The sequence below is a fragment of the Sapajus apella genome, unplaced genomic scaffold, assembly GCF_009761245.1.
Source record: "Sapajus apella isolate SASKATOON/1434 unplaced genomic scaffold, GSC_monkey_1.0 scaffold25, whole genome shotgun sequence".
Taxonomy (NCBI): Eukaryota; Metazoa; Chordata; class Mammalia; order Primates; family Cebidae; genus Sapajus; species Sapajus apella.
The window spans coordinates 4,640,278-4,660,145 of NW_022436965.1; the positions used below are offsets into that span (position 1 = coordinate 4,640,278).

The 19,868-nt window shown below is 34.1% G+C and overlaps 1 protein-coding gene across 3 annotated transcripts in view; it reads right to left on the reverse strand.

Moving 5' to 3' along the window:
* Positions 1–2,118: 2,118 nt before the first annotated feature.
* ODR4 (odr-4 GPCR localization factor homolog) overlaps positions 2,119–19,868 on the reverse strand; it is a 43,090-nt gene continuing 25,340 nt past the window's right edge. Inside the window, exons 12-15 of one of the 3 annotated variants that reach the window (XR_004272885.1) lie at positions 16,326–16,511; positions 11,081–11,163; positions 5,640–5,750; positions 2,119–4,490 (exon numbers count right to left, since the gene is read on the reverse strand). Coding sequence is in view for 2 of the 3 variants with exons in the window: in XM_032291627.1 (XP_032147518.1) it covers positions 4,423–4,490; positions 5,640–5,750; positions 16,326–16,511 (365 nt within the window). In the remaining variant the exon portion in view is untranslated. The remainder of the gene's footprint in view (positions 4,491–5,639; positions 5,751–11,080; positions 11,164–16,325; positions 16,512–19,868) is intronic. The other 2 variants (XM_032291627.1, XM_032291628.1) reach the window with 2 other exon arrangements.

A 19,868-nucleotide genomic window follows, 5' to 3' on the forward strand; every position in this document is an offset into this window, starting at 1 on the left:
TTTGGTGGTCTGGGACCCAGCCCATAGTATCTCTGAGATATGCTTATATTTTCAATCTTCTTTTTTTGACATATACTACATATGTATAGTTACAAATCTCCTGTGATGACTGCCATCAATTCTTTCTCTATAAGAATGTGCCACTTCCCCAGTGAGATATGGGCTCCTTTTTCCCCTCCTATGAAAGTGGGCTGGACCTGTGTTTGCTTTGACTAGTAGAATGCAAAGTGACATTCTGGGACTTCTGAGAAGACCTGGCCTTAAGAGGACTGACAGTTTCCACTCCTTTATCTCTTGGAATGCTCCCAGTTGGAATTCAATCACCATGCTGTGGGGAGCCAAGCTCTTTGGAAAAGTCAAGTGAAGGAAAATCAGATAAGCTGACACCACGTGGATAAACTGTCTTGCAAATCACAGCCTTTAGATAGTTGAATGCCCCTGCCAACATCATGTGGAGCAGAGCCACTGACCTGAGTCAGCTAAGCTCCATCTATGCAAAGATTGAGGAGTTAACAAAATGGTTGGTTTAAGTCACTAAGTTCTGAGGTTGTTTGTTGTGGAGCAAAAGATAACTGAGAGAGAAACTGGTCCCTAGAAATAGGGTGGCATTGGGTCAAACCCAAAACCTATGTAGCCTCAACTTGGAACTGAACAGGAGATGCAGACAGTGGTGGCTAGAAGATCAATGAGAAAACAGAAAGATAACACTTAACATTTGCAATAATCTGAAAGGTAGAACTAATAAGCTCATGGCAATTGCTAAAGGGAAAATGTAACCTAATAAATTTGTGAATCTATCTAAGGACACTTCCAGGCAAACATTGAAAATGCCACCTGACTACTTCTAGCTACAAGAACTAAATAAGAAACTTCAGTTTTGGAGCAAAATCTGTAGAAAATACAAAATGTGCAAAGAAAATATTTTTTCCAGCCAGCAAGAGGTTCTCAAGGAAGAAATCACCTTGGCAAAGATCAAATTGAGAATTGTTAGTAAAGCATAGAATTAGGATAATTTAGAATCAATGGTGCATCTGTAATATCCTTTAAGGTTTCAGAAATATTTAAACCAGTGTGTCACAGACCTCTTAGATAGACAAAAAGACTTCTAAGAATCTTATGAGCACATTTTGTAGATCAATCTGCTCGATAGTGAGTATCTAAGATAGTTAAGGGTGCTGTTCCTCAACATCCTCTCAGTTCAAATTAGAGAGAGGCCTGTCTTGAAGAGACGAGTGTGGATTTTGTCTAATGGAGTGGATTATAAGTTAATTCAAAGGGAACACAAGAGGTTTTAAAATGAATTACATCAGCTTACACTAAAAAAGACACAGTTCAAGCTGAAGAGACTTCTGGGCCTTCAACCTCCGAAAATCAAGAAGCAGTTTGAGGCGGCTACTCAGCTTCAAACACAAAGCAATTTCTCATGGAAAAAGATGGCTCAGAGTAAAATAAAGACCATACAGGGAAGAGCCAAGAACTAAGAACCACTTTCAAGTAGAATTAGACCCTAATCGACATACATTCTCTGCTCCCAGAATCAGGAGGAATAAAACGTGCCCAATTGGAGTTCAGAATTGCTATGAACCATTCACTGCTATGTATCTCTCATTTTTCCTCTTTTTTAAACAAGAGTGTATATTGCCTAACTCACCTCTGTCACCCAGGCTGGAGTGCAGTAGCACAATCTCGGCTCACTGCAACCTTTGCCTCCCAGGTTCAAGTGATTCTCCCACCTCAGCCTCCAGAGTATCTGGGATTACAGGAGCATGCCATCATGCCCAAATAATTTTTGATATTTTTTGGTAGAACAGGGTTTCACCATGTTGGCCAGGCTGGTCTCAAACTCCTGACCTCAAGTGATCTGCCCGCCTCAGCCTCCCAAAGTGCTGATTATAGGAGTGAGCCACCGTGCCTGGCCAATCCTCTATCTATTCTTGTGGCAATTACCCTTGAACTTTGACTATACACATATTCATTATAATCAATTTTAAGGTTAAACAGCATCTTAACCAGTTTTCTGAATAAAAGAACTCAGAACACTCTAATTCCAATCACACACAATAGCCAGCAGCTATTGTCATTTTTCAATTATATCCTTATTTAAAAATTCGACATTACTAATGTTGCAAAACAATGTTTATTTAGTTTTACAATTGTTTACAATTTCTTATACTTTTCATTATAATTGTTTTATAGAAACAACAGTTTAAATTTACATGTTTATCATTTATTTGCTCACTAGTTCAATTTCAGATCACCCTTTAGAATCATTTTCCTTTTTGAAGATCATTCTTTTGTAGTCTTTTTGCTGAAGTTCTACTGAAGATAATATCTGTTTTTCATCTCAGCATGTGTTTGTTTCAGTTTTGCTTGTAGCAAATTCTAAGCTAATAGTTTTTCTCAGAATTCTACCCTCTTTGGGGTACACTGTTGTTGGTAGGAAGCCTACTAAGTATTTGACTGCCTTCCCTTCATTGTTGATCTTTTTCTCCCCATGGTTGCTTTCAAAATCTTGTGTTTGGTATTTTGTCATTTACTATCTTGAGTCTGGGCCTGGATTTTATTTAATTAGATGTTTGGTATATACTGTGCTTCCTGAATTTATGAATTCACGTTTTTTCAACAAATTTGGAAAATTGTGTTGTCTCTTCAAGTATTGCCTCTCCTTCATTCTCTAATGTTTATTTAGTTTTACAATTGTTTAAGAATACCTTCTAGTATTCTTAGTCTTTGTAATTCTTCCCTCCAGCTCTCTTAATTTTCTAATGTTTTCTATCTCCTTGTTGTTCATTGGGTAATTTCTTTAGATCCAGCTTATAGTTCACTTGTCTCTCCAGCTGAGTCTAATATAATATTCAATATATCTGAGGGATTTTTTCTTATTTCAATAAATATTTCTCATTTCAAGTTCTATTTGGTTCTTTTTCAGATCTGCCTATTGTTCCAACTTCATTTCTTATCTTGGTGATGAAACCTTGAAGAACTGAGTTCAATGTTTATTTTTTCTATAGCTCCCTTGACATGTTAGCTTGTTTCACCTTGTGCCTCTGATCTCTAGTCATAAAATACTACTACTTGATAATAATCTGTAGGAGTCTTGGAACTAAATTAGGAATGTTTCTCTCTTTCTTCTGCCAGGAGGTAGAGCACTACAAACTGAGGGCCACTCAATCTTCTTTAACTGTCCTGTCTAGGGCAGCATCTCAGGTTCACATCTCTTCTTGTTTCTGATTTGAGACAAACTGCATACGGCAGTGTTGCCATTGGTATCTGCCATCCAGACAATCACAGTCCACTTGTATGGTTAATATAGTATTCATGACTCCTACCTTAAAATGTGTTCATTGTTTGTGGCAGAGGAAAGGTAGAAGTATGGTTCTTGAAAGTTCTCCTACTTCTTGTGAACCTATTCAAAAGTAGAATTTATTCAAGATCTAGTTGTTTTTTAACAGCTAGTCTAACCTTGCTGGAAGCAAAAATCTTATTTTATATATTAAATATATTTTTAAAATTATGATACAGTAACCTGAGAAAGCACATATTTTATGTCATTTCTTATTAACAGAATCTCTTTGGAAAGGTTCCCTACCCCTTGATCAGAACAAAACTCACAGTATATGGGAATTGAGTGAACATTAGGAAGGTCCTAGAGGATGAACCTATCCTAAGGTGGTCGTCTCATTACTCGGTAGAAATTTCTCCTGGTACCCTATTATTATTAGATGTTGCATCAACATTGACTGTTGAAATTACTATTTTTTTTTTGTTTTTAAAATATACTTATTTATTTTAGCGACAAGGTCTCATTTTGTCACCCAGGCAGGAGTACAGTGATGCAATCATAGCTTGCTGCAGCCTCAAACTCAAGTGATCCTCCTGATTCAGCCTCCAAGTAGCTGGGACTAGAGATGCATGCCACCATGTCCAGGTATTTTTTTTTTTTTTTTTGGTAGAAACGGAACGTCATTATATCAACAGGCTGGTCTCCAACTCCCTCCTAGTCCCAGGTGATCCTCCTGCCTCAGCCTCCCAAAGTGTTGAGATTATAGGTGTAAGCCACCATGCCTGGCCTCTGTTCAAGTTTTAATGTCCTGATTAATATGTGATTCAGATTAGTAAGACTAAAAATCTATGATCATATCCCATCATTTTGAACCTTTTAAAAAATAATAATGATTTGTTACATGCAGCTTCCATCTAGAAGCATAACTTTATTTTTGGAAATGTGGGCCACCTACAATTTAAAGCAGGCTAAACAAGGCAGCTTGTGATTTCATTTTAGTCAGAAACACACCTAATAGGCATCATGGCAGCAGATCTGGCTGCTACTGTTTTAAATATAGGTTGACTGTCAGCATCTTTATTGTTCATAATTGTCTGTCAATGTTCTCTGGATGATCAAGAAAATCTTTGTGCCTCACCCTAATCACTGAAGTAATGAAAGGAGATACCGGCAGCAAGGACTGCAACTGTAAATGCTGCAATCACACCTAAAAGTAAAACAAACACAAAACAAATGAAAATGGAATGAGCAAAAGAAAGGCTGAACTAATCCTAGGCTCTGAAATGTGGGTAACTGATGGGCCTCAAAAGCAATACATAAACACACAATCATACGTACACATACATATGTATGTACTAAAAGGCTGCAACATCTTAGAGAAAAATATAGCAATAAGTTGAAAAATTAGATTTCGAATGTTGGGCAAAGTATCTCTCTTGCACACATGTGCACTGAGATGTATCTAAGAGAAAAAATAACAAACACTTTAAAGGGCTTATATAATTATTTATATTGGCATACCAGCTGTCTTACGCTACTTAGGTTAAAAAAAAAAGGCAGCGCTAGTAGGCAGTCGTTCTCAGTCATTATAACGTAAAGCCACGGTGTAGCTATTGAAAAACTGCAGAAGTCCATGTTTGACCATTATAAAATCTAAGAATTAGCACATCTTAGTTGTAACTTTTATTTTTTCCTGATTATAGTAAGCTAAAGAAAGAAACTGACCATAGTAGTCTAGACAGACAATACAGACAGACACACACATACACACACACACATGCACAAAAAATTTAATTAAATTTAATGAATGATAAGAACTACAATTAAATCTTTTGGGTCCTAACTCTCAGTCAGGTCTTAATAGTATATTTCAAACTGTTATTCTGCTAAACAATAGTCTTTGTTCAAAAAGTCTGAAAAATGTTACAGTAATTCTGCATTCCTTAGAGCCCTTAAAATATAAAATTATATTATAAAATTCTTGACTTCAATTTGACATTTTTTGTCATAGAACACAAATCAAAATCTCCTGCCATAGTAATTCTAGGAATACCAGTTTATAAAGCATTAGCTCTACCATACTAACTGATTCCCAAAACTCTGCATCTTTTTCTTTTAAAAACATTTTAAAAATTAATAAGATGTGTCATCTTTGAGGGCACTTGGATGACAACGTATGAATTATTAAATCTTCCTATCTCTAGGGCCTGACACTTTCCATCCATAATACCCAATAAATACTGGCTAAGTCTAGCACTCTTAAGAAAGCAAAATGAAATACAAATAATTTTAAAGTAACAGGAAAACTCAAGTCCAAATATGTTTTCAGTGTTATAAAAGAAATAAAATTAAATACCTATGTTTTGCTGAATTTTCAATAATATTGTAGTTTTAATTGGCTGTTTTGGTTGTTCATCATCTGTGTTGTCCAATGAAGCTTGACTATTCACAGAGGAACTCACACAAACTGAAAGAGTATAATAATAATAAAGTCTACATAAAATAAGGATTAACACTTTAAACTGAGTTTTAAAGAACATTATAAAAAACAATCAACACCATTTTCATTCTACTTGTTTTTTATATAACAACGAATTTGTTCATTATCAACTGTAGGTGAATTAAATTTAATGGAATACATGTCAAATTGACAGTTTTCAAAACATTTAATGTGGCTTTATCATTGAACTAAGCCAGACGGCCACACAGCCAGTTCTGAGTAACTTTCAAAAATCGTAATTTGTTGGCCAGGCGCGGTGGCTCACGCCTGTAATCCCAGCACTTTGGGAGGCGGGCGGATTGCCTGAGCTCAGGAGTTCAAGATCAGCCTGGGAAACACAGTGAAACCCCATCTCTACTAAAATACAAAAAAAAATTAGCTGGACATGGTGGCATAGATCCGGTTACTCAGGAGGCTGAGGCAGAATTGCTTGAATCTGGGAGGCGGAAGCCATAGTGAGCTGTGATAGTGCCACTGTACTCCAGCCTGGGTGACAGAGAGGCTCCATATTAAAAAAAGAAAAAAATTACAATTTGTTTACTATACGGTAGTAAATTTTTGCCAAAATTCATAGCAGAGTAAACTTTACTATTACTTGAGATTCATGTATATCATTCTTTTTGTTGTTGTTGAGACAGAGTCCGGCTCTGTCACCCAGACTGGAGTGCAGTGACACAATCTCGGCTTACTACAATCTCCGCCTCCCAGGTTCAAGTGATTCTCCTGCCTCAACCCCCGGAGTAGCTGGGATTGTAGGCACCCACCACCATGCCTGGCTAATTTTTGTATTTTCATTTAATTAATTTATTTTTTTGAGACAGAGTCTCATTCTGCTGCCCAGGCTGGAGTGCAATGGCATGATCTCAGCTCACTGCAACCTCCACCTCCCAGGTTCAAGCGATTCTCCTGCCTCAGCCTCCTGAGTAGCTGGGACTACAGACATGCGCCACTACGCCCAGATAACTTTTGTATTTTTTGTAGAGATGGGGTTTCATCATGTTGGCCAGGCTGGTCCCGAACTCCTGACCTCAGGTGATCCACCCACCCTGGCCTCCCAAAGTGCAGGATTACAGGCATGAGGCACTACGCCTGGCCTAATTTTTGGATTTTTAGTAGAGATGGGATTTCGCCATGTTGGCCAGGCTGGTTTTGAGCCCCTGACCTCAAGTGATCCACCCACCTCAGCCTCCCAAAGTGCTGGGATGACAGGCCTGAGCCACTGTGCCTGGCCTAATTTATATCATTCTTATTAGTGGTTTTAGCGATTAATAATTTCAAATAATTAGGTATTAATAAAATTAGGGACCAGCACATTGTAGTACATGGGCGAAATCTGGCTCAAGACTTATTTTTGTAAAGGTCTTAAAGTAAACATCTATTTTTATATTTTTAAGACTGTTAAAAAATGTGAAAAAGACTTTATGTGGCTCACAAAGCCTAAAATATTTGTTACTTGCACAAAAAAAGTTTGCTGACTCTTTATCCAACTTGAAATTTAAACTATGATAAAAAAATTTGACCTTAAAACCACTCTGAATGCTAAGCAAGGCAAGGATACCATCTCACTTTACAAATGAAAAACAAAACCTGGGAGGGTAGGTACATAGCTGACCATCAGGCATTTGACTGATGAGTTGGACACAAGTTCTCTTTCTTCTCCATTATGCTGACAGCAATTTATGCATGTTGGCCTATTCGAATTTATTTAACACTGAATGAAAGTGTGTGAACTGATAACATCCTTAGAGTCCATGCAGGCCAATAGTTTCCAATTTTTTTCCCCTACGGCTGAAGAATCCTATGAAACCAAAGAAAATCTGACAGAAAATCCCAGTGTGTAAAAGAGATGAAAGCATGCCAGCCAGGCTGAAGCTGGGAGGGATGACTCCTGGAGTCAGACCAGCTCCTTCTGTCCTAGAGGTGACAGTAGAAAGCTACTCTATAGAACTCTAGGGAACTAGGTTATGAAAGCAACTATTTTAGATTTATCTCTTTATTTACCTGTTCCCCCCCACCACCTCAAAGAAAAAGAGAGAGAGAGGGAATTCAAGAGTGAGAGATAGTAAATATGACTATTTAAATTCAAAGTAAAATAGCCTATTGTTTGAATTTACGTTTTTATAGACATTTTTGGACCCCAATATACTAGCGCAAGCTCACAAGAATGACATATGAACTTACTGAAAAAGGTATCTATGACAGCAACATGGAAGAAAAGGAAAAAAAATTACTTACTTCTCATTCATTTCTCATCAAGTTTATGATTTTCATAAATAATTCCCAGAAAATTATCTTATTAGAATCAAGGGCACCACCATTCTTTTTTTCTTTTTCGTCTTCAAGAATGTAACTAAATACTTTAAAAACAACCAACCAAAAAACTCTCCTTTTTTCTATTCTCACATCAAACCAGTTACAAAGAACAACAAATTCTTATGAACTGTCTCTAGGAATATCTAGTCTTCTATATTTCCAGTTTCTAGTTTTCTCAAGGGCTATCATACCTCAGTTCTAGACTACATAAGCCCAGTAATATAAAATGTCTTCCAGCTTTAGTCCATAGGTCTAAAAGTTGAATGGCTAATACAATTCTACATTAAATGAAAGCAAAAACAAACTTTGGCTCTGCTATTAGCAAATATCTCTGCTAAAAAGGTTGTTTTTTTTTTTTTTTTTCTTTTTAAATATTTGGGCCAATAAAATCCTCACATCAGTAACAAAAACAATAGATGGTATGAATTATACCTATTTGCTATAGGAACTTTTTTACTTGAATACTTGCATACAAAGAAAATAAAATTGTTTTAGTTGTCATATTATTTATATATTTAATATTCAATTATTACATACAAAGATCATGCTCTAGACAGCTATACCCTGCACAAATAATTTACTTTCATAACAGACATTCCATTGCCCTGCTTTTTCTATTTTTAAATCAGTCATACAAAATCAGATGGTTTGATATAAATTTGAGGTAATTTTACCGAAGCAGAATTTTTTCAATCATGAATAAGCCCTTACCACAACAATTTATTTGTCTGTTTATTTTTGGTGGGAGCTTGTAGGGCTTTAAATCAAATCTCAACTACTATTTCACCAATATTTTAATATATGAAATTTAAATGCAAATAACACAGTGACTCAATACAGCATTAGATCTCAACCATTCCTTAAAGCCAAGTAATTTTAAATTCAGACAAATCAAAAATTGATCATGTTAAGAAAGCAATCTTCATGAGCAGCAATAAAAAAAGAAAACAAGGACCACGGTGAATGCATGCAAAAGTTGCAGACGTGTTCAGATTTCATTCCAAGCTGCTGATAGGTAATAGGCAGGACTATTCAGAAGCTTAAAATGAAATAGTTAAGACTTGAACTCCTTAGCTGGCTGTGTTCTTCCAATCCCTAAATCCTAAATTACTGATGTATCATTATATTCAGGGATGTGGCCATAAAATTATATCTTTGTTATTACTCATTTTTCCTTTTCATCAATGTTTAACCAAATGATAAAAATTAATTTCAGCTCTGGTATTGGCAAAGATGAGGTTCACCAGATTTTAAAGGTGTGACTTCAAATTTTTTAGGTGGTACTGTTGATAAAATACATTGAACTTAAGTTAATATCTACTAGTAGATGACTAGCACAGCTAAGAAATTTCAAACCCATAGTTATCCCACACCTCAAGTGAGTCATTCTGACAAACTGTTCTTCATCTATTAAGTCATTTAAAAGTATGTTATTTTAAGATACTTGGCAAATACGTATTTTAAACATAGCAACGACTTGGTAACTATACTATAGAGCAGAAATAAGTAATAATCAGGTAAATAACACAAGTTTAATATCCCTTATCTGAAATGCTTGGGGACCAGAAGTGTTTTAGATTTCAGTCCTTTTTTAAAAAAAATTTGGAATATTTGCATTATACTTACTGTCTGAGCATCCCTAATCTGAAATCCAAAACGCAAAATGTTCTAATGAGTATACTTTCTTTGAGTATCATGTTCGTGCTCAAAAAGTTTCTGATTTTGGAGAATTTTGTGTTTCACACACTCAGATTAGGGAATATTCAACCTGTAATTTTAAATACTTAGAAGATAAAGCAAAATGCTTGTAACACATTTAATGCTCTTAAACGTGTAGCAATTGATTTCAATTTTTGAATTTGAACATTTGAGCTCCACTTTTTTATGGTTTATTTTATATGGAAACTCTAATTTCAAATATTTATATAGGAAAACTTACACATATTATAAAACATTTCACACTTGAATATTAGTATTTTTCATTACAAGTCAGAGGTTCAGTATTTAAAAGTATAATAATGTGTTAATATCATCCTCCATTCATATATCTCTTTCTGTTTAGAAGGTATTTTCCCCAACAGTTTTACCAAATTCTTAAGAGAATCTAGGACTCGGAGGGAACTTGTTTAAGGTTACACAGTTACAAGTGGCAGGCCTGACCCTGGACATTATCTTCATAAAATTATGATATCTAATATCTTTGAGTAAATGAATAAAAAATGAATGAGTAAATGAGTGAATAAGTGCATATAATTCTAAACCAATAGGATGTTTATGTAAAAGCACTTAATTTTTCTATGAAAATGTATGTTATTATTCTATTTGAGAATGTGTTCTTTATAATAAATATGCAGAATTACTAAATCATTCCTCCTAATTTAACAAATACTTGATGAAGCAAAACTAGTACACTTCTGGTAAGTCATATTCTTGGTTGCTATACATCTCATAGTAGTGTTCAATTCCTAAAAAGCTACTTTTACTTGTATTCATCCTTCAAAATGAATTCAAAAGCTCTAAGAAGCTTTCCCTGAATCCTTTAGAGATAGTGCCTCTGCTCAGAGTTCTGGTACTTCCCTGTTCATTCTTCTGTTATAGAATTATTAGTGGTTTTAGCAGTTAATAATTTCAAAGAATTAGTTAATAATAAAACCAGGGATCAGCACATTGAAGTATATGGGCCACCTTGTTTTGGAATAAACCATTCCTTTGTATTTCCCATTGCACTGTGTGCTTTTTGAGAGTCAGGACTATCTACTTTATCTCTAAACTCCTAAAGCCTAATACCTAATAGGCAGCCAAAAGATAGTCATCAATCACTCACTCACCTGAGATTCATGTAAGTTTTAAAAACAGGGCACTATCCTGAAAGGATCATACCTACCACACTGAAGTAGTATCTTCAATATATTATACAATATTAGTAAAATGTGTAGTATCTAGAAACCACGAGTTTAATGTGGCATACATGTAAGTATACACACCTAAAATTTCCAAATTGCTGTTTTGCTTCCTTTGTTCTTGTAATATTAAACTCTTCCTACTGTTAATCCATCTCTATACTAGACTGTCAGCATAAAAAAGAAAGACAAGAAATAATTTTTAAATAAAGTGTGAAACATACAAGTTTTCATGTTAAAGGTTGATGAAAATTAAAATCCACAAAACAGACCTATGTAATAATATTTATATGTTATCTAAGATTTTTAAGTTATTTTAAGATATTTCATATTTACTGGTTCATGCTAATATTTAACAAGGTACAAATAACGCTAACGATAAAGCTTACTGACGGAAGCCGAGAAAAGAGGACTAAAATATATTTAGTACATATGTAAATGATAAAAGCAATTCATTAGATAATAGCATTTACATCTGACAATAATGGGAAAAAATTATAATGTTTTGAGGCTAACATTAAAACTTTCATTTATTTGCAAAACTAAACATCATTCAAAACTATGGGACATTCAATACAAGTAAAATTATTCCTGTAGACTACGAAGCATCCATTTATAAAACTCGTGTGTGCTTTCAGTGACCTTTCAGTTGAAGTGAAACATAAAAGTAGTACAGGTTGAGTATTCCCTGTCCAAAATGCTTGGGACCATAAATGTTTCAGATTTCAGATTTTTTTTGAATTCTGGAATATTTGCAGTACCCCAGGTTAGCATTCCTAATCCAAAAATCCAAAATCTGAAATGCTCTAATGAACATTTCCTTCGAACACCATATCAATGCTCAAAAAGGTTCAAATTTTGGAACAATTCAGATTTCAGATTTTCAGATTAGGGATACTCAACTGTGATAAAGAATAAAAAAAGGGAAATAATTTACTGAACTTTTAAAATAGCAATGCCAAAACTTTGTTACTATATATCATAGATTACTGCTAATGCTTATAAGACTTTTTCCTGATTAAATTATTAGCCAAATCACTAGAGACACCAAAATTCTGATCCCTAATCTTGACGGAGTTCTTAGGCACTCTTAGGACCTTACAACGTTATCTGCATAACTATTCATGCATTTACATTCTATCTTTCCTCTAAGCTTCAAAGGGAAAGGAATCAAGTTATTGATTCATATCTATCATATCGTCTTGAACAGAGCATAAGCTTAATAAACATCTGATAAATAGACATACTAAATGCTGTAAACTAGATTAAAATTTCTGGGGCAACAACTAGTGCTACACATTTTCATGTAAAAGATGCAGTTTCATGTCTTTTAAATGTTCAATACTCCTGAAAATATTCTGAACTACTGAGCCATACAGCTATGACTATTACATCCTTTTTAAACCTTCATCATGTTCAGTAAACTATACTATACAAACCTTAAAAACCTTGTCTGGCCCAGCATAAGCTTATAATTCCTAAAGCACAAAATAAATGTGAAAACAAGATGTGCTGTAGTTTCTAAGAATCATTTATTTTAGTAACAAATACTTAGGAACACCTATCAGGTTTTAGGCACAGATAAATAAACACGCTCAAAAATCTTACAGTCTAATGTGAAAGATCAATATTAAATATGCAATTGATGATTTAATTACAAGTATGTAAAGTATTATAGGAGAACGGCGTAGAAAAGGGAACTACAAGAAAGGTTAGTGAAGGTGTTAACCTAGTCTGAACTAGTCTGAAGACAGTAAAAATACAGTATCTACACAAACTTGAAAAAAAAATATTTAGCTCCTTGAAGACAGGATCAGCATTCTGCTGTTGTTTAGACCCCAACCCTTAGGACTGACAAAATAAATAATTTATTCAGTCAACAAATATTTACTGAGTACCTATGACGTGCTAAGGCTAAGCTCTTAGTAAAGTGCTAGAAACACAACAGTAAGCAAGAGAGGCAAAGGCCCTTTTGCTCTCTCGACAGATGTTTTCTGAAATGCATGTATAATGGTTTCACAAGAATTTCAATTTATTGGGTTTTACTTTTGTTTCTGGGAGACTGTCATGCTAGGTTGCAATAGTTACTTCTTAGGAATACATCACAGTGGTCGAAGCTACTTAATTAAAAAAAATTTTTTTGAGACAGGGTCTTACTCTGCTGGACTGCAGTGATGTAAATGAAGCCTCTACAGCTAATTTTTATATTTTTATTGTAGAGATAGGGTTTCACCACGCTGCCCAGGCTAAATTTTTTTAAGTGTCTTAGCAGTGTAAAGAAAGAATATTAACCTGTTATTAACTGTTTGTTAAAATATAACTTTAAAAGCAGTGGATAAAATACAAACTAGTCTATATATTATGTTTAACATATAACATAAAATCAAACGAGTTAAAAATACTTCTTAAGACAGAAATATTTTTAAAAATTCTTTAAAAAACCTAGATAAGGCTAGGCGTGATGGCTCCCACCTGTAATCCTACCACTTTGGGAGGCTGAGGCAGGTGGATTACAAGGTCAAGAGACCATCTTGGCCAACATGGTGAAACTCTGTCTCTACAAAAATACAAAAAAAATTAGCCGGGTGTGGTGGTGCGTGCCTGTAAGTCCCAGCTACTTGGGAGGCTGAGGCAGAAGAATTGCTTGAAACCAGAAAACAGAAGTTGCAGTGAGCTGGGATCACACCACTGCACTCCAGCCTGGCGACATGGCGAGACACTGTCTCAAAAATTTAAAAAAAAAAAAAAAAACCTAGATGAAATCACTCTCTCTTCCTATTCTTTCATATCTGACTTTTAAAGTAACTTATGAATGGGGCAAGTTTTGCATACAGTACTACCCTTAGTCATTCTTAGTTTAAGAATATGATATGCGCTAAGAATGTGACAAATAATTTGAAAAATTATATATAAACACTATTTTAATATTTTATTTTATAAAAATATTTTATATATTGTTTATATTATATATTTTAATAAATGTATATTTACTTATAAACAAATGTTTACATAAACATTTTTGCTCACATATAAACATAAAAAATGTTTATATTACATTATGTTTATATGTGTATATTATAAACATTATATATAATTTATATTATATTTACACATAAACATAAATAATAAGAGATCCAAGATTCCAGCCAACAAATGAGAAATTATATTGTCATAATCTAGATGAAATTGAACCAGGATAATGTAACATCATTCATTTACACTTGAAAATTTTGAAGGGATGGAATGAAGAATGTCAGGCTAAAATATGTATCTAGATCACGGAAAATAATCATACTACACTTCATTATTCATCTCCTACAGAAAGGCAGTGAAACAACATTTTTAGAAAAGAAGCACAGACTCTAGAACTAAACTGCTTAAGTTTAAATTCCAGCTCCACCATGACAAGCAATGTAACTTTGAAAAGTTACCTGGACTTTCTGAGCCTCAATTGTCTTAACTGGAAAATAAGACTAATAATATATTTACTTTACAGGGTTATTACAAGGAATGATAATTTAGTATTTGTAAGATGCTTAAAACTGTGCCTGGCAGATATATAAATAACAGCTGATATTATTTTTAAAGTATAAGCTTCAATTCAGGGTAACATATTTCAAGAAAGGCAAACCAGAGTATATTTAACAAGTAGCTTTTAATTTTTCTGAGTTATCAACTCTTTGAAAGCTATAGACCTTTTCTTCAGAAAGAAATCATATAATTACTTTCAAGTGGTTTGTGGACTTTCTAAAAGTCAGCTCAGACATCAAGGGTTTTGGACCTCACAGGTTTAAAATTTCTAATCTATGGATGGCAAACAAGGTGGTAAGAAAAAACGTGGACTGGAAACTGTAATAAAAAGAACAGTTAAAGGTACGTGAGAATATGTGGCTTTGAAATATTTAGAACACAGTCATTGCTCTCAAATTTAAAACATGGTATCAGTGAGGAAGCAGTACTCAGGTTTTATTGCTGCATATTACTGAAGAAAGAATAGGTTACAGAAAGGAAGATTGGTATTTAGAATAAAAAAGAATAGAATCTGAATCCTCATCTGCTAGGAATATAGTTTTCTGTATTAAGAGGTTAAATTAGGTCAATTCTAATGATCCCATCAACATTATAAGATCTATTCAACAACAGAATGGCTCAAGAACTATTGCCAGGCACTATCAACAGAGAAGTGAACAAAACAAACACAAATTCTTGCCCTCATGATTCTAAGTTTGGTTAGCAGAGATAATGCTGTCACTAACCACGGAAAATAAATTTTGGAAAGTAGTAAACATTTTTACCAGTCTACTTTCAAAAAGCAGACACTTTCCATCTGCTAGAGAATATTCTACAGTTATATCTTTAAAAATATTAGTTTTCATGGGATTAGAAAGTATTTGCTATTTTATTTTAACATCAGGAACTGGCAATTTAGAATAGTTTATTTTCCCCACTGAAACACACTTATTGCTCTTCATCCTCATCAGTGCTAATCTGGCATTGCTAAAAAAACTAAAGGGTGGTCTGCAACCAACTTGAGTCAGTTTACTGAGAGATTTGAAGTTCCCCAATCAAATACTTACTTGACTCACCATAATCTCAAGCACACTCTGAATTGAACAACCTATTCCAGAAGGAAGAATTAGCTATGCAAAGAGGAATAACTAAGAAATCAGAAAAGGAACTTACATATTTATTTATAGACATGTTTTCATACCCTGAACTCACTAGAAACAAAAAGAAAGCGAAAAAAACTGTTTTCCAAAGTGTAAAGGCAAATGTGAAAGTAACGGCTAGGGAACAAAAATGTGTTGCAAAGCTTAGACAGTACAGCAAACCTATGCTCTATAAAACTAATCTAATTTCTGGAACTGTCCATTTTAGCTTAGTTTCCCAATTAGATGAAAGGGATATGAAAAGAAAGGCAAATAACATGTAGAAAATGTTGAATGATTTGGTATTTTAAAAACTTTCTGTTCTGACATGATGCTTTACCAAGTAAGATAATGAATTTTGAGAAAACTTTTATATTAAAAGAAATACCTTAAAGCTTTGTGATTTTACCTACTTAATGCTGAACTTGTTTTATTAAGATCTACTTGCTAAGCTTGAAAAAACCTTAGTATCTCAAATTTTGGTTCAATTTCCTAGGAAATACTCACTGTATATCTAGACATGTAAAAATTAAACATATATTTAAAAATGTCTGTTAATATTTTGAACTGTCAAATAGAACTAGCTTTATAAAATTTAAAGATATGATATTTAAACTAGGCATCTCATAGTAATCTTAGCTGTAATCTAATTAGGTTCTTAAATAGCATCATATAATGACCTGTGTTTATTTCCTCTGCAATTTCCACATCTTCTATTTGAATTGTATGATCCAACATCTCCATAAAATGGTCTCTGATTTCTTCAGCCGACTCGTCATCAAATTTATAATCACACAACATTACAGTGGATCCAGGAAGGGGAACAAAGACTCGACGAGGGAGGATGTGGAACTCTTTTTCAGAATCTAAAAGGAGAAAAAATATTATCAATATTTAGATAGGTTTGTCACTGGTATCAGTGATACATATTTTATAAGTATATAAAAACAAATACAAATAAAGCTTAAAAGGTCAATGTTTTTTCATTTTCTAGTTGATCTGGCACAAAATTGCTGTTACTGAATGCCATTTTACCTCAAAACCCCTGGCCTCTGCAAGGTATCTAAATGATACACCTACAAAAAATAAACTTATCACCGGGTGTTGGGGCTCATGCCTATAATCCCAGCACTTTGAGAGGCTGAGGCAGGTGGATCATTGGAGCTCAGGAGTTTGAGACCAGCCTGGCCAACATGGAGAAACCTCGTTTCTACTAAAAATACAAAAACTAGTCAGGTGTGATGGCCTGTAATCCCAGCTACTCAGGAGGATGAGGCAGGAGAATTGCTTGAACCTGGAGGTGGAGGTTGCAGTGAGTCAAGATAGCACCACTGCACTCCAGCCTGGGCAACAGAGCAAGACTCCATCTCAAAATAAAAATAAAATAAACTTATTGCCTTCAATGTAAAGATGTTGATTACACATTCTTATACGACACACTGCCCTATGAAGGACACTCGAGACAATTTTGTCCTTGGTGTCAGAAACTATTGTCCTTCTTGTTTCTTTTACCCTCATAGGCACTGTACATTTTATAGTGGTTTTTCTCTTCTTCATCCAAGTTTGGAGCCAAATTAGTGGCCGCCTTACACCAAGCGTACAGGATCTGACAGCATATATTTTTGTACTAATCTAACCATGAATTTCATCTTACTAGATGTAGCCCCCCTTCGTATTCAAGCATGTTTAGGACATCAAGTCATACATACGTTTTTGTGTACCAATCTCACTACCAACTCCATTTTGCTTTCTTTTTTTACCTTCCCTTTGACTCTTTATTACTAACATTTATTTTCACTTGTTTGCTTGTCTTCTTTGTTAAAAGCTTAAATCATTTTTATAAAAAATAAATCTAAATATTTCATTCTTCCTTGAATATTTACAAACTGAAATTATTATTTCCCCTAATTTCTAACACAAAGAGTCACTGTTACATGTAAATAATTAACTACTTTTTAGTTCAACACTACACTTCTTATGGCTATCACAAAGATGGAAATTTTGTGAAAAGAATGACCTCTTTCAGCAACAGACATGATTAAAAAGCTACGAATGTAAAGATCAAGTAGAAAACTAGGGCTTACTTTAATAGTAACCTAGACTTTGTTGTCAAGAAACTAGTGGTAACTTTACATAATTACAAACAAAAGATGACGAACAATGCCTTAAGTATCACAGGACAGGCAATGAGTTAAACTACCCGTTCCTTCCAGGTTCTGTGTATTATTTCGTTTGCACATGAGAACTGGGAGATAAATTTTACTGTTTGACCAGATTGCCTCCTAGCTGTAGAAGAATATTACTGCAATTTGAAGTATAGCACAAAAATTGTCCACACATTGAATTTAAGACTATATTATTTTATTTTGGGCTACAGTTACTTGAAACAGATTAAGTAAAAACTCAAAAATGACCATAATGTGCATGTGCAATTGGCATGCAAAATTTTAAAACATTTCAAACTACATCAATTCTTGGTGTCTCTGAAAAATAACAAGCTAAAAAAAGCAAACGTTAAGGAATTGGTTCCAATAAATTTAAATTACTCATTAAAAAATAAAAAACACTTATAATTTTCAAATTAAGAAGTTAAATTACCAATTTAGTATCTAAATAAGACTCATTTTCTGTTGGTCTTAGGTTGAAATGGGAGGAGAAATCTTTTTGAAAAGACCCATCTCAAAAAGCATTCCAAAGAAGACTCCTTCAGGAATAACCTCATGCCACAGTATCTAGTTCAACATTATCTGAATAAATTCAAAACAAATAAAAAATTTTAAATTTTAGCCAATATAATAAAAATTGAGCTTCTACTGGTTAGATGTCCCAGCTGGTATCAGAGTATTATAGGAAGTTTTAAGTTATTTAAGTATTTATTTTTTATAGAAACTTTTTTAGAATAGGCAATAGCAGAGCTGAAGCTTAAAGGATAAAAGGACATCTGCATAAAGGGACAGGACAAGTACCATTCAGAGAGTAGAATCATGGGCACAGGCAGCAGAGGATTACAAATGTTCTGGGAAGACAGTGGAGTGGTACGGATGATACTGGTGTAGGGATGGGCAAAGATGAGAGGTTTCATAACTGATGACCTACATTTTCACGAGCAAGTCATCTATGAGAGTAAGTTGAGTAGGTTTGAATGAAGACTTTTAACAGTGAAAAAGGCTTAGGCTATATCTTAAGAGGACTCAAAGAGGAAAATCACAATAAGTAAAAAGATTAATTGGAGTTTTTAAATTTTTCCTGACATTGAAATACTAAGTTCTTTTATCTGGATAGCCGAAATTAAAAGCCTATGTTTACTTTAGAGATCAGACATATAAAGTTATAATGTCCTTTACAGACTTCCTCATACATGCAAAAATACTCTAATTCAGGTTAACTTTATGGCATACACTCTACATTTTACTATATTACAGTATCTGTAAGATTTAACCAGTGTATAAGAGAAATAAGGTAAGTAAAATGAGGGCAAAATCTAAAATCTAACAATTTGGTGTATAAGTTCAACATCAGAATTTACATTTATTTATGCTTGAGGGGATGGATAACTCATTCTCCATGATGATTATTTTATATCACATGCTTGTATCAAAACATCTCATATACCTCATATATACACGTACTATATATCCACAAAAGTTAAAACTTAAAAAAAAATTTTTAATTTACATTTATTTACATTACCACACTTTCAACGTATTCTTTTATCTTGATATCTAAGATGAACTAATACACTGTTAGAGTAACTATCCTGTTACTAAAGCGTTGGATATAATTTACATCTTACTTCTGTTTGAAATATGCTAAATTTCCCAAAAATTGAGGGTAAGGCGTTTTGAAGACAATTAACATACGTAATTCTCCTCCTTCATCATCTCTAACATGGTATCAATACCACTTGCTGAGGGCTTGGCTTACACCAATTTTATTAGGGGCCTTACAAACATCATCTCATTTAATCTTGCAGCCTTAAAAAGTAGCTACCATAATTCCTGTTGTACACACAGGAAAATGGGGCCAGTCATAGTGGCTATAATTCCCAGTGCTTCAGGAAGATCACTTGGGGCAAGGAGTTTGAGACAACATAACAAAGCTCCATCTCTACAAAAAAGTAAAAACTAAAAGATTAGCCAGGCACACTGTCATGCACCTGTAGTCCCAGCTACTTAGGAGGCTAAGGGAGGAGGATCCCTTATGACAAGGAGTTCAAGGCTATA